Source organism: Simochromis diagramma, unplaced genomic scaffold (genome assembly GCF_900408965.1).
Source record: "Simochromis diagramma unplaced genomic scaffold, fSimDia1.1 OVJJ01000361.1, whole genome shotgun sequence".
In the NCBI taxonomy this organism is placed as follows: domain Eukaryota; kingdom Metazoa; phylum Chordata; class Actinopteri; order Cichliformes; family Cichlidae; genus Simochromis; species Simochromis diagramma.
The window spans coordinates 4,035,611-4,058,082 of NW_024386860.1; the positions used below are offsets into that span (position 1 = coordinate 4,035,611).

At 40.7% G+C, this 22,472-nt stretch overlaps 1 protein-coding gene across 1 annotated transcript in view; it reads left to right on the plus strand.

The window, feature by feature from the left end:
* kcnn3 (potassium intermediate/small conductance calcium-activated channel, subfamily N, member 3) overlaps window positions 1–22,472 on the plus strand; it is a 59,774-nt gene that overhangs the window by 24,413 nt on the left and 12,889 nt on the right. The window contains 4 exon segments of the mRNA XM_040029806.1: window positions 8,123–8,419; window positions 9,494–9,615; window positions 11,568–11,709; window positions 19,103–19,213. Of these exon segments, the coding sequence (XP_039885740.1) occupies window positions 8,123–8,419; window positions 9,494–9,615; window positions 11,568–11,709; window positions 19,103–19,213 (672 nt within the window).

Sequence of the window (22,472 nt, forward strand, 5' to 3'; positions counted from 1 at the left end):
AAAATTCCTGACAGATGCTGGTTTAATCTTTAACATTAGTAAATTATATTAAGCTTTTACTAATCATAGACTTATAGAAGAAACTGCCTTCATTGATAAAATAATACGTGATAAATAAGGCTGTGTTTTTACCCTATATTTTTTTCATCCACGATGCTGCATTAATCTGAGTCCTTATGTCACAAAAACCTACAAATTGCTGAAATGTTGATATGATCCTCGAAAAACGTGTAAATCTGTACAGTTTTCTCCTTATTTTCCTCAGTGAGGAATAATAAAGTCTCTTCTTGTTCTGATAATGTCTCTGCAAAAATCTACACTTCTCAAGTGCTCTTTCAGGTGCTCATTGGTACCTCATGCCTGATATTTCCAACTCCACTGTATGATTTGCATCAGAGCACAAGAATGGACTGCAAGTGGCCATCAGACCCTGCTGCATGGGGCTTGTTGAAGAAGAGATGACATTTTACCAAAGAGCAGTCTGGAACAAATACTTTGAGGTTCTAATGGAGCAGTTTATTCCTTCCAGTTCCAGTTCAGATGCCTGCTGGATAGTATTGCATTAACAGCTGTGATGCGTGTTTTTTGTTGTTTGTTTTCCTTCTTGGGGTCTTTTTTGTCTTTGTAGTAGTTTTAAGACTTCTTTAGAGGGTTAGTGCACAGATTTAGCTTCTCCTGCATGTGTCAGAAAAGCATGAAACTGTCCACAGGTCATTTTAGTGTTGTTAAGTGACCTTCAGTGGATGAGGGAAAAGTGCATGTTAAATGTGTGCTGGGTACTCTGCAAGTTACCACCCTGGAAATGTTTTTCTCCATTTGAACCTACATCGTGATGCCTAAATCTGGTCAAAAGTCAAATGTGTGCACACTTTCTGTTCTTTTTGTATTTAGAGCAACACTTACTGTACATGTGTGCTTCAATTACGGGGAGGAGGAACATATAAGATTGTTTAGTTCAAATAAACAATCATATATGTTGTTGTATTTCTGTCATTTTGGTTCCAAATGAATCTGTGTGAGGTCTGTTTATTTGCCTGAATTGATGTGATCCCAGTCAGTGGCTACATAAGCATGTGCTATCATAACCAGTGTTGCTGTCATTACTCCAAGAAAAGTGATGTATTACACATTACTTGTTACTTTTATAAAAATGAATGCAGTACATGACTTAATCCCTCACCAGAGAAAGTAAATTGTTAGTCAATTTGTTACATTACTTCCTCATTACTCTTTAACAGGAATTCAAATGCATTTTCACACAACCACCACAGGAATCCCAATCCTAATCAGGACACACGGTCTGTCTTTAAGTGCATCCATCTGAACACAAAGCAGTTGAAAACCAACCCAAAAGGACTGAATATGATTTGCACTGTGATTCTACTTTAGAAGCACGAATAGATAGAAATGAGGTCTATAAAGCTGCAATCTGACAGCTCATCACTGCCTTTGTTACCCATTGAAGATCAAGCTCTGGCTGCTGGGCTGCGGGTCAGTATGCACTCAGATTTAACATGGTTCTTCACCACTTTATGTCAGCATGCTGCCCGTGCAGATGTTTGCAAAGAGCCAAAGCGGTGTTGTTTCCGTTCAGTTTGCACTTTAACATCGCGCACTTGTCTTTACTTGCAATAAAACTAAAAGTAATGGGGGGGCAGGGTTCATATATCCACCCGTCACGCAGATAACTGAAGATCTTTTATAACAAAAGTAACAACATAATTCTGACTTTAATGTGTTTACTGAATTTAGTACGGTAACTCGTTAAATTACTGCATTACTGAAAAATGCAAAGGTATTATGGTGACTTCTTACAGCCGACACTGTTCATAATATCGACTCGTATATTGACTCGTATTAGTCGCCAGTTTCTGAAGACTGTGTGTTGTCAAAAGTTCCAAGTTGCTTCCGAGTTCACAGTTTATGTTTGGGAACTTGATATTGTTAAAAAGTAAGCAGGCATAAGGATGAATGATAAATTCAGCAAAATTGGGTAGTATTCAAATGAATTCCTGGGCTTCAAGGAGAATTTTAAGTGGCAGTCGACACCTTCCTGTGCACCCCTGCCTCTTCCACTTGCTTAAAGGTCCACATTCTGTTTTAAAGCACCTGCTCTATTTGGCTAATGAGTAGAAAGATTTTGTTACCTACTGATCGCGGAGAAATATTCCCAAATGAATGTCACTATTTGAACCAACTCAATTACCAGAGCACTCTCCACTGAGCGAATGCCCATCAAAGGAAAACTTTTACTTTCCAGTTCTGTCACTCTCCATCTTCTCTTTCTTTATCTGTTCACGTAGGTCCCTTCTTCCCTTTTGCCTTCGTAGAGTTTCCAGAGTTTCTCCAGTTGTTCTAACATCTGCTTTTTGGCAGTTGCTGTTATTTTCCAACTTGATTTTGTGACCAGTGGTAGTTGCAGAACTTAGAAGTGGGGGTTACAACCAATCTAGGTGCTGATGGTGTCATTATTTTATAATAACAATCAACATTGTGCAGTCATGTGCTGGAAGTAATATTTGACAGGATAGTGTACAGATAATACGCATTATCATGTCAGTTATTATCCTGTGAGTACAGGATTAGAAAAGAGCATATCAGAGGGACAGCTCAGGCTGGAGCTTGGAGACAAAAGGCTGAGCTGGTTTGGACATGGACAGGAAGGATCGTGGATGTATTGGACAAAGGGTGTTAAAGATGGAGCTGCGAGGCAGGAGGAAAAGAGGAAACTCTCAGAGGAGGTGAAAAGGGGTTGGTGTGACAGAGGAGGATGCTTGGAATAGGTGAGATGGAGGCAGATGATCCGCTGTGGTGACACCCACAGGAAGCAGCCAAAAGAAGAATCATTCAGTCATTTTCTTGCACGCATAACAGAAAGCTCCGTTTATTGTGCTTGCTGTCTGAAACACCTGTCTGATTACTGAAGAGTGAAGTGTATCAAAAACGCAAAACAACCAGGGTTCGGCCTCTTCGGCCTTCAGCATGAAAATCAACACTGTTCAATAATCTCACCATAGTTAATTTGTCATCCTTGACAGTACGTTTCTTTAGTGAATGATTTCTATTTTTGATGATTGAGGTTGAACTTGCTTTTGTTTAACTGTAACCAGATAAAGTCAGTAAACAAACTATAGAAGATTTTTATCCCAGTGTTGTGGTTATTGAGCGTCAGCATCACCACACACCTTTAGTTTAAATTTAATAGATGCATGAGTATGGATAGAAATAATGGAGCATTACTGGAGATTTAAGTACAGTAGCATTAGTCTAGCCAGTGATGAATTTTTAAAACCAAAGTTTGCAAGCATCCTTTGGCTGATTCGAAAGATAATGATAGATGATTTCAAAGGCTAAATGTTTGCTTAGAAAAAGAATATTTCAGAAAGTTTCACCTTATCTCAGCTGTGTTTGATGTGGCGTCCAGAGACTTCCATGTATTTGAAGTTCTGTTATGTGATTCACTCTGATAACTCACGAGTCGCCTCTGTTCTTCACACACACACACACACACACACACACACACACACACACACACACACACACACACACACACACACATGCATCATTTTACATACCCAGCAACAAGTAAGACACTTCTCTAAAATGAAAGCATTAATTTTAGCTCATAAACTTGAAAGAAATCCAGACGTGAAAGACAAAAATTGAATTGTTGTTGAAATTAATCAAATAGAAACGCTAAGAGAGTGTGTGAGAAAGGGATGTTTCTCCAGTCCATTAGTGCACTTTAAGCATTACAGAGCTGTACTATTCAGTTACTTTTGGAGAATTTTAGAAGCAGTCCATTGATCAAGAAGACACGAGCTTGGCACTCACAGCTACTCAAATGCAGGCAGGATGGCATTAGGGTAATAAAGTGAGCAGCAGCCCTCCAAAAAGGCTGTGTTCTGTTATTTAAAGTGAAGTGCAGCCATAAGATGTCTAATAGTGGGACGGTTATTTTATGATGTCTTGCTCTCATTTTTGGCACAATGTACATCTGCCCTTGAAACTACAACCAAGAGGTAAACTACAGCATCCACTTTAGACTCGTAACACACAGGAAGCATTTTGACCATTTACTTCTAGGAATTGTTAATTTATCACATGGGATTTGAAGCCTCTGGCCATTGCTCACATCTCAGTTTGTCTTTCGTGTATTCGCGCTGAGGAAATTCCTGGTCTCCAGACAACGCTGCTGGAAACCTCTCCTCACTCTCTCCCACTTACTGTTTTTAGACTGGTGGCAAACGAGGCAGCATCACACATGCACACATACCTTTCCTCATCTCTCGCACTTTCCAACACTTCCTTTTCACTTTGGTGAACCCTCTCCCCTTCGTTTCCTCTTTCATAGAAACAGCCACAGGGGTGTTCCCTCAGAGCTGCAATCACAGTCAGGGAAAGTGTGTTATCCTCTCTGAATATTCACGTATATCAGGGTGTGTGAATCTATTTTCTGCCTGTTCTAGGGATTTCCATGCTGTAGGACCCAGACATCCCCCCAGAGCTGTGACTGTGTGTAAGAGTATGTGTGCATGCTTTTTAGTGTACGCTCTATCATCATCTCCTTCAGTGATTAGGACTGTCTCTGCCCCAGACTGGGGTTTAGTCTTTTTTCACTCCCATGGCAAATGGAGACTTGAGGCTGATTTGCATGCAACTCTCTCTTTTTTCAGTCTGTGCTGCACTTTATAGGATCGTCTGGATGTGTGCATGTGCACGCGTATGCGTGCTTGTGTGCATGCGAGTGTGCAAAATTGTCCTTGCTTGCTCGCTTGGTAGGGTCTGACCAGTGCTGCATCTGGTTCCGTGATGAGAGACATCTGCAATCGGGGACTTAACCCGATTAGAGAGGTACGATGGCCTGGGGGGAGCAAGAAATGGTTGAGGCATGGTTGGATGGCTGAGAAGAAAAGATGGAGAGGTCACAAACTGACCAGCGGGCTACAGACGTAGCAGCTGGAGCAGGGAATGCTTTAGGTGGAGAGTGTCCCGTCAGACCTCACACCTTCACCTGTGGAGAAATCTCAGTCTATCTTTGGTGCTGTCATTTTTGCACATTTCTCCTTTTCCTTTTTATCCCCGTTGTCTTTTGCTGTCAGGCTTATTTTTTTCCTCTTCCTTTAACCTCCTTCTGTCCTGTCTGCTTTCCATTATATTCTTTGCCCCTTGCCCTCAGCCTGTAATGGCACAGACTTTAAATTTATCTATTTTCTCTTCATCCTCATCATTGTTACCAGGCGCTTTATGGTTTTTTTTTTCACTCTCTTCCTCTCTTTTTTGTCTCCTGATGGCTGTGCACACATGCATACACTTTTCCCACACTCTCTTCCCTCATCCTTTCCCTCTGTCTTGGTCATGTGGGGGCAGTGGCACTCACTCATTCCAATTGACAGATTACTTTCCTAATGGAATTTAATTATTTATCCCTTCCTCATGGCGATTTAGCCAGGAAAAGACCGACAGCAGCAGCAGCAGTGTGAGGGAGGACAGGGCAGAAGGGGAAGGCGAGGAGGGGGGGGGGAGAAATAGAGGAAGGGAGAGGTGCTCATTTCCTCCTGTGGCAAGAAACTGGATCACCTCCGTTTTGATTTGGAGAAATGTCATTCAGCGAGAAAGGGAACAGGAGTGAGGGATGGTGAAAGAAAAATGGAGGCAGAAAGACGCCAAGAAACACAAATTCATACAGAGGGAGAAAAGAATGAATGACAGGTGGCTTGTGGGCAAAACGTGTGAGTATGAATGAATATACATACATTTTACTGCATGGATAACACTCATGTGAACACGGAAAACCTGTTTTTATCACACCGGAGTTCATGACTTACACCGGATACTTATTCTAAACTTAAACACAACTATAATTACACAACTCCCAAACATGAGCCATAAACATTAAGTCTGTTGCTCTAAATGGCTGGTGAGTCCCAATAATGTGACACTGTGAACAGATTTTTGTCACCTAAATCTGAGGAGTCACTCACACACAAAACCATTGCGGGGAAGGTGGGTGCTAGACAACCTGTCTGTGCTTTCGTCTCTGTACCTCTTCACTCGCTGTCGTACACACCTCAGTCTCTTTTCTTGTGTCTCCTTTTTCCGTCTTCTTGCCTCGTCTCTCCCTTCCATCTTTTTGGCTCTCTCTCTCTCTCTCTCTCTCCCTCTCTCTCTCTCTCTCTCACACTGGGGATCCTAATTAAGCTTGGCTGCTCTTTGATGTTGTCGCCTTGGCAACAGTCACCATGACGAGGCTGGGTCTGCACACTCTCTCACCAACTCGCCCAGGCATACACAGATACACACAAGTACAGTGCACGCACACACACACACGCACATGCAAATACGCGCACGCACACATAGGCTGTGTGAGACCATTAAAGAGTACAGCCAGCGTTTGACCCTTGGTTCAAATGATAGCTTGCAAAATGGCTCAGGTGTGTGCGCAGGCTACATATGTGTGTATCTGTACACATGTAGTCAGCATGTGTGCATACATGTAATAGAAGTAGAACAACATGCAACCGACCGTGCTAGACGAAGGTGATGATTAATGTGGAGGTGCATGCATGTAGGTGGTTGAGAAAGCTTCAGTTCGGCTTCATCACGACAGTGACCAGGTGGCTGTGACACACATACAGCTGTCATGGCCGCTTGCTCTTTCATTTGACCTCTTGTTGTATTTGTTTTGTTTTCCTAAATAAATGTTGGTGTGGGCTAAAAGCCCTTGAGATGAATCATGTGGTAAAGAGCAATTGTTAGCACTGGCTGTTTCTCCAGGCAGTACATCAATTGGTAAACTCAGCTGACTTCCAGCAGGGGAGTTCCTCATTTCTCTCCCCATGCCCCGACCTTTCTCTTTAGTCTCTGCTTTCTGGTTCTCTCTCGCTCCTTAACCTTTTCTCCCCCCAGCAGTAATCTCTTTACAAATTTTACAATTGAGTCCTAGCATTTTGTTTTGAGAGGTGAAAAATGTTTGCCAGTGCACTGCAAAATCCCAACTTATCCCAAATGCAGAGCTTCAAAAATGGTGCTTTCTTAAAAAAAAAATTATTTTGCGTTAACAAAAATAATCCTCAAGTCGAAGTCAAAAGTGTCTAAAGAACAAAGAGATTTTTTGCAGTGCCCTTTCTGACCTGATATTTCCTCATTCCTATCTTTATCTCTTCATTTCCTCTGCACTTCATCCATCTCTTTCCTCCTCCGCCTTCTCCTCTCATCAACCCCACCTCCTCCTCCTCCCTAACCCCTAGCTCTTGTCAGCACCGTCTGGAGGACGGCCCCCGTAATGAAACCTGCTCTTACCACTTCCTTATAACGATGGCTTTGGTGATAATATCAAGTGTAACCACAGCAATTACAAACCCGAACGTCAACATACGAGGAGGGAAAACCGCAATTAAAGTGGCCTTTTTTATTAAACTTAAACTTTCTGGCCCACTTACACAGCTGAAAAATGTTCACACCCTACAACACAATTTTTCTAATTTTTTTTTTACCAATAGTTAACAATAAAAAAAAGGATCCAAGTTTAATTTTAATGAAAAAAGTCCGCTCCGTACCATCTGCAGACTCTTGTTTATTTATTTTCCCTGCAAAAAATAAACAAAGAAATCACATTCATTCAACTTAGTTTCGCTCCATATTTTTCCCCTGGTCGTCCGAGCCCCATCTGCAGTGGCTCAGTGTCCCACCGGTTTCAGAGTCATCGCTGGCATGTGCCCATGAGACCGGCTGAAATCACAGCATACTGCCCTTGTTTTTTAAATATTGTCTCTCTGATCATTAGAAACCTGTTTAGCTTAAGAGCCACTGCTCCAGATGAATCAGCATCTTTGGTTTAATTTTAGCAAGAGAAGAGTTTCAGGTTATATGAAAATGAGCCAAAGCACTGTGTGGGGACTGAATAGATTACTGATTAAATGGATGGTGTTTTCCGTCTCAGGGAAGACATTTATTCTGAATTGCAGGTGCATTCTTTAATCATCAGATTAGTCAGCTGTACTGATGAGAAAAGGACCGTGCCAACAGAGCATCACGATGAAAAGTTTTCTCAGCGACACATTAAAAGAAGTGTAACTCCTTTCCCCAACTGACTCTCCACATGTCCTTCCTGTCCCCACAGCTGTTTGTCATCGACAACGGAGCAGACGACTGGCGAATCGCCATGACGATGGAGAGGGTTCTGCTAATCGCCCTGGAGCTGCTCGTTTCTGCTGTGCATCCGGTGCCTGGGGACTTTAAGTTTCAGTGGCGGGCACGGCTGGCCTTCTCGTACGCGCCTTCGCAGGCCGAGGCTGACCTGGACATGGTGCTGAGCGTGCCCATGTTCCTGCGCCTCTACCTCATTGCCAGAGTCATGCTTCTGCACAGCAAACTGTTCACCGACGCTTCCTCCAGGAGTATAGGTGCCCTCAATAAGGTCAGGAGAGTTTTAATCTTGTAGATGTTTCTCTGAGCGGTATGCCTTCAAAAGTGTGGATGTGAAAGGTTTTGCTGGAAACAGGTGATGGAGTTGTAAAGGTATTAAGGTCAAGAGTTCTCTCCTCTGAATTAAGCCTGTGTCTATGTTGTGCTTTTTATCCTTGGCCTCTTTCGCTCTAACTATCTGAAGTTCTTCCTGCCCCTTCTGTCCTTCTAGTCCAGCTGTTTCTTTTCATCTACCGCTTCAAATCCCCTTCCTGTCCTTTTGTTGTCACTGTGCTTAGAGACTTAGATCTAAGCTGTGGTGGATCTTTCATAATACAATATGAGATGAGAGCATGAAATGGAAACAAGTTATTGCATACAGCTCAAATGGGCCATGAAGAGAAAGAACTAGAATGAAATTGCAGTATGAGTGCAGAAATATGTTGAAGTCGTGCAACAAATGGCTGATGCCAGATTTGTAATGACTTTATACGACAAACATTGCTGTAAGATCAGGAAGTAGAGATGTTGCATGTTGCAAACGTGCAAACTAGGTGGAGGAGAGCAAGTGCAGCAGGAGAGATATAGAGGAGATTTTTTTAGACGAGTAATTTAGCAGGTGGCGCGTGTATCGGCGACGGCTCTCTTCTGACCCTCAGGCAGCATCGACGTGGAGGGAAGGTGAAGCTGCCACTGAAGTGCAGCTGTAAATGACAACTCATTTATCAGCTGCTTTAGCCTTCCAGGGCTCAAGCATCAAATGATCCATCTGCCAGAAGTTGATTGTCTGCCTCTTATTGATGAATGAGCCAGAGATAAAAAAGTACACTGACACAGGCCAGTTACTCAAAGACACCGTATAACCTGACCCGAGTCAGAGGGCAAGCCCTGATCTCGACTCCAATTATAGTGGAGATTCTCTGAGTGCTGCTGCTATCAAAAGCTACTCAGAGGACTAATTAGTAAAACATCAAGTCCGCTTGGGAAACAGTGTGCAGGATAAGGATTCAGAGCAGCACAAGATTAACTCCTGGAAAAAAAAAAGTGAAGCAATGTGTGTATGTGTGTGTCTCTAAATGTCTTTTAGGTCCATTTTAACACGCGGTTTGTAATGAAAACCCTTATGACGATCTGCCCTGGGACGGTGCTGCTGGTCTTCAGCATCTCTCTGTGGATCATTGCTGCCTGGACCGTACGAGTGTGTGAGAGGTTAGCACTAAAGCTGGTCCGTTTGCGATTGTGATTTGGTGTTTATTGCGTGTACATGAGCGTACATGAGTGTGAGTGTTGGACTGTGACCAGATGAGGAATTCAACTCAGAAATTAAATTCAACTGGCAGAATCTATAATCTGAGACGTCTGTGCAACATAATCCCTCTTTAGACTTCAGTTTATGAGGCTTTCTCAGCAGTTGTTCAGGCAATGGATTTGTTACTTCATTTGTCTGCTTGTCAGACTAAAAATAAAAATTAAAAATCAATATAATAGTGTCTGAAGAAAACATTCATTAACATTAATGACCCTCCAATAAGGCATTTCTAAGCAATAAACAATCTGATATTGTTACGGGACACTCGAACATAGTTTGTCAGACACTAAGGACCTAATTAAGGACTTAATAGTTGATCATTTGTCAAGAGTAAAAAAGAGATAGCAATAACAGTACAATATAGCTTTCCTCACCACAGTGTAATGAAACATTACATGAGCAAACACGGTGCCAAATCCTCATAGAGATTCGTAGATTTACACGAGAATAACTAACCCACAGGCATGTTTAAGCACCCACATCAAAAATGTGTATTAAAATTCCCGAAGACATTCTGAGCTCAAATGTCCTGACCTTGGAAATATCACGTTGAATAAGCTTACTGACTTTTATTATGACAGAGATGTGACTGATGCCGCTTTTAAGTCTTTCTTTTTGATTTAAAACCATAGCTGCGGCTGTTAGATCACCAACTGACATGTTATATCGCATTTTTTTGATTTAATGTAAAAATGTACACAAAATTGTGGTTTTACAGATGCAATGACTCTGAAAAGTGGACAGAGCTGGGGTTTTTGTTTTTTACTGGTTTTTATGATTAGATAAGCAAGTCAAACAGTTCCTGTAATTTAATACACCAGTTGCAGATGTTTTACACAAGGATGTATAGTTGTTAACAAAGATATTAATTAACACCTAAAAGTATGCTTATAGCAGCTCAGTACAATGTGTTACAGCTTTATTTTCATTCTTTCCTATTTCACATCTCACAATATGTGTTTTTCATGCCATATAAGTATATATATATATATATGACATGAAAAAAACGTTAAGAGAAATCCATATCATACTCAATACAGCAAACACATGGCAGTACAGACTGGTGATTTATCGACCGCTCTTGCATCCAGCAGGCAGACGCTCAGAAATGAAACGGCTTACAAACATATCTGTTTCTCTGTTGTTATTAAAGAGCACTAAATCCAGTTGTTCGGTTACATTTAAGAGATTGATAATTAAATTTTACAGATTATTTAATGCTTGTAATGTGCCATCAAGTGCAAAGCAAAAGGAGATGTATTCAAATGTTTTTGGAGATAAATCAAGGAAATGTAGGAAAATGTCAGCTGGTTAATAGGCTTGATTAAATGCATCACTGCCCGGCTGCTGGGGAGTCCTCGGTTGGTCCGTATCCAACTGGCAGAAACTGGCATTTTGCTTCTTTCCAAATCAAATTAATGAAGAAGAAAAAAAAAAACAAAAAAAACTAAATGGCTTCGAACGGCGTCCAAAGATGTGACTTTTCAGTCTTAGAGAATAGAGAGACTTCAGAGCAAATATATCTGTTGCTAGCAAGCAAGGTTACATCTTATTATATTTCTGCTGAATAGTTTATTGAAAGAAAAACTTTGTTTCAGATCTGCACCAGGTTTGGTTGCTACGGTAACAGTGTTGCGCGTAGGGCAAGAACGATGGAGGCAAAAGATGCAGTTATGTGTTATGTGTCAGACAAAATTGCTGGAAACATTTTTTTCGGTTAGACGCCCACATTCGCAGACAGGACCAGTGGGACAGTTATTGTTTGTTTGTTTTTATTCATTATTATTATTTAGATGTTTTACTATTGACTGACTTTATCCTCTAACAATAAACATGTTTGTTTGTTTTTTAGGTATCATGATGCCCAGGATGTGACCAGTAACTTCCTGGGAGCCATGTGGCTTATCTCTATTACTTTCTTGTCTATTGGCTATGGAGACATGGTTCCTCATACTTACTGTGGCAAAGGAGTCTGTCTGCTCACAGGCATCATGGTCAGTACATTTCCTCTCCGTCCCCTCTCTCTGCACTCCCAGTAGTGCTGTCCTCCCCTCGTTCAAAGGTCAGCAGATTAGAGCGCATGCTGTCATTTGCAAGAGAAATTCTCCCATTTGTGTAATTTGGGCAATCCTCTCTGAATTAGCCTGCATCTGTGCTTCTGTGTGTTTTGGGTGTGTAGGCGTGCAAACAAGAGCATGTTAGTGGTTTGTGTGTGTGTGTGTGTTTTTTTATGTGTGTGTGTGTGTGTTTCTATGCGTGTTATTCCCTTGTCTGTCCTCATTGCATAATGAAGGTCCTACCTTTCAGTGTGCCATGTCCTCCCACTCTCATTTTTTTCCTCATTTTTTGTCAGTCTTTCATTTTTTTTCTTTACCACTTTCCTCCTCTCTTGTGCTATCTCTCTTTTTTGTGTTTCTCCTTCTATCTTTTTTCTCACTGTCCATCTCCCCTTCCCTGAGGCCATGTGTTTATTTCTATCTACCATCCATCTGTCAATGTTTAAGCTGCCGACTGATCCTCTATTTGCTTCACTTCACAGGTGTTCTTTCCTCCTTCGAACATTTCTTTCACTCTGTTTCTTGCTCTCCATCTTTGTCACTATTATTTTAACACTTCTCTGAATGAGTCGAGGCAATTTGCGTCTTTTGAAATGCAAGAAAATTTGATTTTTTTAAATAACTCTATAACTAATTATTGCATGTTCTCAAATTAAATGTGATAAGTATGTTAACCTGTGCAGATAAGGTCAGGAAAGGAAAAATAGGGTTTAAAAATAATAATATGATTTTCCTGGGAATACATTTCCAAAAGGACACAATGGTCCTCATACTTGTTGCCAGAGGAGAATACGATGACTGATAGGAGACTTTATTCAGATTAAAAGCTGGACTTCACTGTTCAGTGGTCCCTCAGCTTATTTGGGGGAATTGCTGTAATTAACAGAATACATATTCATTTTCCAAATTGGCTTTTGCCCATTATTATTGCCAAGTTCCAATTTATCACTGTGTTTCTTAGAAATCCTTAAGTAGAGGACATGAGAAAGATTGTATTAGACACTGGAAAGGTTGTTTGCCATGAACTGTAAATAATAATGTAATATGCTGTTTGTCTTCATTCATTCCTGAAAATAGAAGACATCGTTACATATAAGATTTTTCCTTGTACTTATAAAAGCAGTGTGTTCATATGAAAGAAGACAATTTAAACAAAAATACTTAGAACCAGTCCTTAGATGAATCAGGGTATAAGGTAAAACTTGATTATATGATCACAAATATAACCTCAGTATATGACATTGACAAGATTGACATGAGTGGGTGTCATGTGAGTACAGTCATGTGAAAAAAGAAAGTTTCCACGGGACTTAGGCTACTGTTTCTATATGGGTATTAGGATAGGGTGGAGGGTAGCTGCTAATCAAATGCATCTGATTACTTGATTATCAGCACGTCTGGTCACCACTATAAAGCACATATTTTTTCCAGTTTGTTGGTCTGGAGCATTCAGCTGTGTGTTAAGACAGTGCCACAATCTTCCCAGGAGTGGACATCCCAGCAAATGTGCTCCAAGGTCAGATTATGCAATGCTCTAGAGAAACAGCAAAAACCCAAGAGCTACAGCTAAGTTTACACAGACCTCGGATAACGTGTTAAATGTTAAAGTTCATGACAGTACAATTGGAAAAAGACTGAACAAGTATGGCTTGTTTGGAAGGCTTTACTGCAGAAAGCCTCTTCTCTCAAAATAGAACATGGTAACACAGCTTAGGGTCGCAAGTTGCTTTTGAATAAACCACAAAACTTCTAAAAATGTCATTTGGACAGACAAGATGAGGCGATAGCTCATTAGGTAGAGCGTTTGCCCCACGATCAGAAGGTTCATTGGTCAGGGGGGAACCATTGTTGGCCATTAACTCCTCTGTATACCAAAGTATTACTAGAAAGCTAAAGCTTAGTCCATGCAACAACAACAATGCCCCAAATACAGCAGCAAATCTACAACAAAATAAGTGAAAAAGAAACGAATCAAGGCGTTACAATCTGTTACCCAGTCAAAGTCCAAGTGTCCTTAAGCTTGCTGTTTATAAATTAATGCAATGTTGTAAAGCGGACAAAAATGCTCCACAATGATGTAAGAGATTAATTGTCATACAGGAAATGATTATTTTAAGTTAATACTGCTAAAGGTGACTGTAGTGTGATATCACATCACCTTTTGCTTTCTTTTATACATACACAAAATGCAAACGTTGCAGCCATTTTTGTGTTAAGGTGCCTCCAAAAGCGTGCTAAGAAGAATGTTATATTTGAAACCACAAACTAAGTCAGTGATTAACAACAACTCCATATGACACAGCTAAACAAGCTTCAACCAAACAAGTTTCAGATATCCCAGACGAGCCCCCAAATTAGTTGAAAACAACTAGGAGTCCACGGACACGTAACACACTGTATTAATACATTAATACAGTGTGTAATAATATATATATCAACCATCTTTGCAAAAAACACAAGTGCAAAAGTGGTCGATGTCAGATAGAAAACGGGGCAAATGGGCCCAAACATGAGCCAGCCCCCATAGTCTGAAGGACCAGGCACATCCCAATGTCTCCACTGTCAGGCAGTTGTCCACATGAGCAGACTGGGACCTCCAAGACAGTTGGAGGTGTTACACAAATAAAACAGCTGCATAAAGTGTGCAAATGCTCAGTTTGAAATATTTTAAGAGCCTTCTTTTCGTTATAGTAAGACCACCAGGAAAAAGGATTAGAAATGTGAAATCTCTCCACTTTCTTTGAACACCTACAGCCTTTTTTTTTTTGCCAATGCCATTTATAACAGTATTGAAGGCAGTTGAGAAGTGCCTTGAGATGTAATTTAATGACTGCTAGACGTTGGTTTGAAGAAGAAAAAAATCAAGGGAACAACTTAAAATAACTCTCACAATCCAAACTACATTTTTTCTTTTCTTTTGCATCTTCTGTAGTATGTACTTTGGTCTTTGAAGTTATCTGTTTGATTGAAAAAGTTAATTCAAATGGATTTCTTATCTCCATAAGAGCCCAAAACCTGCATGTGTATTCTTTCATCCTCACTTTGTCCACTCTCTCTGTTTCTGCCGGCTCACTGTAAAGCCCATTAAATGTGTGAATAAAAACACACTTACACACACATACCCCCATTTTCTGGATGAATCATCTAGTCTGTGTTTGAGAGAGAGTACTACTTTTACCGTAACACGCACACAAAAACAGACACAAAATGGGGTGCATACAAATGGTCCCAAGCCCACTGCTACAGACTCCACATCCTCCACACAACACTGACACAGAACTTGACATACACTCTGAGTACAGCTCCCACACACTCGCTCCTCTCCTGTCACACACAAACACACTCTCATCACACTCTTCACAGTGGTCAAAGTGCTTTATTTTTGTTGATCATCAGAGATGAAGTGAGGCTGCAGGTGGAAAGAGAACGTTAAAGCATAACTATACGAGAAAGAGACCAGGTGTAGCAATGTTATGGAATTACAGGGATTGGTGGGTTGGAGGGGAGCGCAGGGCTGACAGGTTAAGGCAGAAAACTTTTATTTATTTATTTCATTTTGTTGTTGTTATTTGTTTTGGGGGTTTTTTTGACTGCCTAAAACTACTGTAATGAGAAATTCTCACTGTTGTTACTATGACAACACATGAAGGCCAACGGTGTTGGAATATACCACTGCCCTGAGGCTACCTGGGGGTGTGCCAGGTGTTAGTGTGTATTTGTGTGTGGTCGTGTGTTGTTGTGAGTGGGTGGATAGCAAGATGGAGGTTAGGTACACTATACCACAAATGTTGTGTACAGCATATGTGATACAGCACTTCATGTTGTAAACAGGTCGTGTGTACAACATGAAGTGATTATTAAGTGTTTATTAAACTGCACTGAGAAGTAGGGCTTGGTCTATAAACAAATAAATGAATGGCAGTATAGTAAGACACAGCTGTAGTTATATGACATGTTATTATTCAAGGACTTGTTGTTGGAGAGCACTACTGTAAGCATGAATAAAAATTGAATGTGCGTATGCTTTACCTATTTTTACTGTGAAATAATACAGTGGATTCCAAAAGTCTATGTTTACATGCCAGGTTTTTGTGGTGCGAAACCTTGGCATTCGATCCAATTGTAAAACAAACTGAAATCATATAGTGGGGAAATAATAATATTTTCTAATAATAACCTCTTTTCATATATATACACACATTTAAATTAAAGGTAATCTACAAAGGAAGCAATTTGCAGTAAGGTGCTGACCAGATATCAATTGAAGTCAATGAGATTAAGTGACGTCAAGTGAGTTGAACTTTTCTCAGCTTCTCAGTCAAGGTGACTGACTGAAGCAGCTATCGATGAGAGCAAAGGATACTGTCGATCAACATTTGACAGACTGGTAAATACATTAGAAGGTTACCTAGGCAACCGGAGCCTAGAATCGCCACTTATGAACAACTGTCTGCGACAAATTTATGTACAACAAGCTAATAACTGCTTGTATGGATGGGTTCTTTTTGGGTAGGAGTCTGAAAGTAGGGCACATCATGACTTGACAATAATTGGCAATATATTTGGCACAACTTGAGTTGCAAAGGTGCTTCAAATCTGTCAGATTACAAAGGCATCTCCTGTGCGCACCCCTCATCAGCTCATCTGGGCAGATATTTAATTGGATATTGGTTTGGGCTCTGCCATTGTATAACCATAATTTTCTAGTGAAGCCATTCTTTTGTTGATTTGGATGTATGCTTTGGAATGTTGGTTAGCCACACAAGCCGTATTATTTTATGGATACGTGCATTAAAAATGCTTTAACCCACAAGCAGTTCAGCTAAATCAGATTAGCAGTGGCAAAGCTTAGCACATAGCTTACGCTAGAGCCGTCTGTATTGGCAACCGTCTGTCAGTCAAAGCTTTTGTTCCTTGAGTCCAGTCTTCAGATTAATCTGTGACTCAAACAGGTGGAGGTGCGTTTAAAACATTTCCACTAGAGATCAAGAAATTATGTTTTGTAGAAGATTTACAATTTCTTTCAAGAACATCCACACTGGTTACAGGAAACTGCAGTGCCCATAAGAATCATTGTGCTGCAGAAACAATTCGACAGACAATCAGAAGAAGGCAGGCTTTCAGAAATGGCTCTTTACAGAGATTGCCTGTTTTCAGTAGACGATATCAGGGGGGCTACATCAAGAGCCAATATGAGATAAATAAGGCATTTTTGAACTGTAAATCAAGAAAAGAGACCTTAAAAATATATATGGTGCTGGAAAAATAAATCATAAAAATAATATTCGTTTATTGTGATTGCATGATGTATAGTATAAATTCAGGAGCAAGAGGTCTCCTTTAAAATGTCCTACATTACAGTGGGCTATATTTCCAATATTTTTAACATGTAGATTCATCCTAAATGTAGGCGTTACATTTAAGTTTTACCATATGACTGTGCATAATTATTTTTATTTCCTACAGCTTCTTAACTGCAGTCATTAACTGCAGGTTAAACAGATGCAGACAAGCTATCATTTTTAACCTTTTTGTGGCTTTTCTGTTCCAAGTGCTTGCATTTTGAACACTAATTGAGCATATTAAATGTTTTTGTTTTTTTTTCAACCGTATTTTTTCCTCCCTCTGCATGTTCCCACTGACTGGTTTTGGAAACAATTTTCCACTGCTGTTTGCATTCACTTTTTACCTGGACCGCGTGGGTGTTACACAAAGGCACAGATGGGTGATTCCCCCTTTTCTGAGTGGGTAGACAGCTGTGCTGTACTGAAGAAAACAAGGGGAACACCCTGGTAAATGGAAGAAATCACAGCAGCACAGCCGTCATCAGTCGTGTCACTGCATGGACATTTCACAGGGAGCGCTGCTGGAAGCAAATAGATGCAGATGCATGTGCAAACAAATTGACACATACACACATATACAGCCACTTTGTCAACGCATGCTTCCACATACACACACACAAAGGCTGCCCCGACAAACCAATCAGTGCCCCGCTGTTTCTGACCAAGGAGGTCATTTGTGAACACGTGCACACTGCGCTGCATTTTGTGCTGTTTGTTATCTGAGGGCTCTGTTCCCTAAAGCGCAGACGTGTACAAATGCTCTAAGGGGTTTCCATTGGCTCTCATCATATTTTATTCATAGTTTTTGAATAAACACAAATAGAGTGGATGAGTGTATAGATGTGGGCACTAAGGCCTGTTTGTGCGTTACATTTCACTGAACCCAGCCAAGGTTATTTTTGGCAAACCTGTCTTGTCGTTCAGGAGTGTGCATGATGAAGTCCCGGCTATTTCCTGCACGCTTCAAAATGTTGCATGCGCCCTCGCTGTTGCTCTAAGTCACTATGTTTCTCTCCTTATATCTCTTTATTCTGTCACTCCTATCCTCTGCCAACTGTGAGCTTCGCACACTTACAAGAAGGAAGGAAGACACTCATACATTTTCATTAAACACTCTTAATCTTAATTCATTACTTATCAGGAGATATGTGACCTCATTAACATTGCCTTCTTCTCCATCTTTCTCTCCTCCTATTCCGTGCACACACCCTCGCCTCATATATTCATCCGCCCATGTTTCTTCCTTTCCCATTTATATTTACTCATTGCTCTTCACTTTCTTTATCTTTTCTTCCCCTCTCTCTTCTTTTTTCCCTCTCGGTGCCTGCCCCTTCAGAGGAACCTGTGAGCACTCAACAGCCCCATTGAATACAGTGTCTAATCTAAAAGTTAATTAAGTCTGTCTTCTTCCCTGTGTTCCTGCTCCTCTTCTCCTCTCAAGCATGTCTTTTTTGGTTGAGAGACTGCTGTCATTCTCTCCCAAATGAATTTGCCGTGAGTCCCACGTGGGTTGAGCTGGGATACAGACAAACTAGTGCTGTTTTACACTTTTACACATCCTGCAGGCCTCAAGCCACCAGTGACAGGAGAAGACTGACACCACGTAATTCGGATTGACAACATCCAATTAAATTAAATTAGTTGGTGTCAATCGGTGATATTTTTTTTTCTGGTTTTATCTTTAAGGGGCACAATTTCAGCGTCCTATAGAGGCGATATAGAAGGCATCTCACACCAGATGGATTGGAGGTGAAAATAGATTTGGCTTGCCTCTCAACATGAGGAAATGTGGATCTGGAACAGAGCTATTCCTCCTAATCCTCTCCTCTCTCCCATTCACTTCTCCTTCTGTCATCTTCATATTTGTCCTTGCTCCCTTCAATCATCTGAACTAATTCCCTGTCCAAAAACCACAGATTTACCAATTCCACCTCTGTACTGGCTGACTCTGTCCTCCTCCCTCCCTCCCCTCTTGTCTCTCATAGGGTGCGGGCTGTACGGCTCTGGTGGTTGCCGTGGTAGCCAGGAAGTTGGAGCTGACCAAGGCCGAGAAACATGTACACAACTTCATGATGGACACGCAACTCACCAAGAGGGTGTGTAGGCATGCTCGATGTCAGTGAGTGCGTGCGTGTGAATGAGTGTGTCGTCTGTAGCAGCAATAAAGCAAAAGCACAGAGTGTAAAGAGCACTCGTTCTCCCTGCAGCTGTCATTTGTAAAAGTGCGGTTTTTATGTGCAGTGCAGGTGATTTTACACTGTAGAATTTCTTTGGCGTCGAGAGCCCGGCTAAAAGGATTGTTCTTTCACTGCTACTGCGTCACCCTCCCCAACTAGCACATTACACCCTGTATTGTTGTGACAGAGTGCCATGTTATTTGAGTGAGCGAAGGCAATAAAAGGTCATCTCTGTCTCACTCTCGCTGTTCCGCTCCCTCACTTACCGCCGCTCTCTTTTTCTTTCCATCGCCGATCTTTTCCCTCCCACACCTCCCCTCTCCTCTGACATTTGTCTCTCTTACAGTAAATCCTTTTCTCTCTCTCTGTGTCACATTTGCTTCTCTCCTTCCTCCACCGCTTTCTCCTTCTTCTTTTGCCCCCTCCCAGCCTCCGTTCCCCACACCCCATCTCTCCCAACTCCCTCCCTCCCTCCTCTGGTCCTTTTCAATTTTTCATACAGTTGAAAGACCCAAGTTTTAAAAATAGCTCCCATATCAAATATGTAGGGTGCATGATGGCAGCAGGGTTATCTGGGTGACTGAACGGAGTGGGGTGATCAATAATTTGAGCGTGGATAAGATATCGACAAAGAAACCAAATAGACTCTGTGTGTCAGTTGTAGCCAGGCTCTCTCTTCATGTTCCTGCAGTCTTTGGCCAGGTCTGTTTTCACAAGATGTTTACCATCCTTAACCATGTGCTCCACAGGTGTTTGCAAGGGCGGCGATATTTTGCAAACAGAATCTGATATGAACAGTTTATTATTGAAAATAAGATTTAACTACCTTTGTTATTATACAACATATTCATTTTGCATCATTTAGTTGTCTGTTATTTGGCTGAAATATCCTAACATAATTCAAAGGCTTGCCTTGAATTTTAGGCATATATTCCTTAGAGGACGACTCCGTGAGTTTATTAACCCCCTGATTTTTGCATGTCACGTATCAGTTTGAGATCTTTTGGCTTCCTGCCTTTTTAGTTTAGTCCAGTCTGCCTTTTGTAAATGATTGTTGGTACACTGAATTAAAACCTCTTCTTCTGCTTCTGAAACAATGTTTGGCTGCCATGAGCATTTCAAAATTCACAATGAGAAAATGACAGAGAATGCTGTTACACACTTGCTTTGTCTTAAATTATCTAAAGTTCATTTAGATATTGTATGTGGTGTCACACCTGGGAAATATCACGTTTCAGTGTATTTTTTTTCTTCCATATTCAAGCTTTAATGTCTATGAAGCTATTTTCCCAGTTTAGACTGTTTTAAAGATTATTGTGTGCTTTGTATATGAGAAGCTGTAAAAAAAATATCAGTCTCCACCCTGTAAAATTGTGGTTTTCTACAGTCCTCCAAAACTGTTGTCAGAGACCAGAGTTTCAAATATTTTAGGGACTTTCAAGCATCCTTCAATATTTTGTTAACTTGAAATTCACTCCTGAGAGCAGGAGTACCAGATATTAACCCTGAAAAATATAAAGGACCAAGTTCAAGCAGTTTTTCTAGATAATGGAAATTTAAAATGGCCCTTAAAAAAACAATGCTGGAAAAACATAAAAAAACACCCCTACCTGAAATGTTACATAATATCTGCTGAAAAACAGATTTTTACCTTGGATTTTTTTCAAGCAAACCAATTTTTTTTCCCAACCGACATTGTCAGTTGTGAAGTTTTTGGTTTGTTTTCTGTTTTTTTGTTTTTGCTTTCATAAATTGTAAAATTTTCTATAGAGAACAAAGATTCCAAGCTAAATATATCTCTGCTTTAAAGCCAGGCATTTTAACTCATGAGTCTTTGGAGATAGACTTGCTTTTGCAGCTAATCCCAATTGAGCATCCAAAGATTTGCAGTTTTTTGACCACATTGGTGTCATTTTTCAAATCAGGTGGTTTTCATTTTAGTTTAATAAGGTCTCAGTCACACTGGTCTAGAAATCAGCCAGCAGCTCCCCTAAAATCTGTTGTCACTAGGGTAAAATCGGTATTCCCTGACCAGTTTCCAACATTTTCACTAAGTGTAAGCAGTTGTATACAGAATGGTAAACCCAAAATCTTGTGATCTTGTGATTGCTTTGGTTGCCAGCATGTTGTAATGGTTGCCCGTTGTTTTCATGGAAGGCACAAATTTGTCCACAGTCTGTCGCTAACTACTCGCCGATGGGTGGTGACATTGTTTGAAGTGCAAAACAAACCCAAAACAGGGAGCGTAAAAACTGTACAGGCCTTACTGCAGCAGTCAAAACGTTTTAAAAGGCACAAGTTTTACTCTCTGTTTATGGTTTATGTTGCATTTTTTTCTCCTAACGTGGCATATAGTTTTTGAGTGTCTGCAGACAAGTTACCATTTTCCATGTAAACAACAAGTGATCATGGCAACCTGCTAGTGACCAAAGCAATCGTAAAAGGGTTTTCGATGCAACACTATATACCTCTTTGCAACCAATTTCTCTTAGCAACAGAAGCAACTTGCAAATTCTCTAGTAATTTCTCTAGTAACCCATGATTACCACGGGATCACTGACTGGTCTCATGGCCTGTGTGAATAGAGGGCTTAGCAATTCACAGCGACTGCCACCAACCTCCAGCAATCACGCCCAAACAGTCGGGTATATATCTTTTTTCCTAGCGACCAGTGTGATTGGGGCTTAATTATCAAATTAATAGCTATTTAAATTTTGCAGCAGTACTCAGTGCTTTGAGCTAACGTTAGCAGTTTTGCTAAGTGTTTTACCACCTTGCCTGTAGAAACTTGGCTTTTGTTTTAATGTTCAAAAGTTTCTTTGTTAGTACAGTGAATGTGAGTTTTTGGGCCTGCTGACAGCCTGGTGAAACGGTGTAGCCTGATCATATTAGCATGATCAGTTTAGCATTTAGCTCAAAGCACAGCTTCACCGCGCTGCTAGCAGGCCTAAAGATTCTTGTTTCAGCAGGTTACCTTAATTTGCATTCATACTCCTCATTGAAATGCAAATTCATCTTCACCTCTTCAAGTGGCAGACAGTGTACATATCAATCATTTTTCCATTAGTTTTTTAGCCTTTTCAGCTTTTCTGCTAAACTCGATGCAGATCAGGTTATGTAGAGGCTGTGTGGTTTGTGTAGCTGGTAATTGTGACCGTAAATGTGCTAAATACTATAA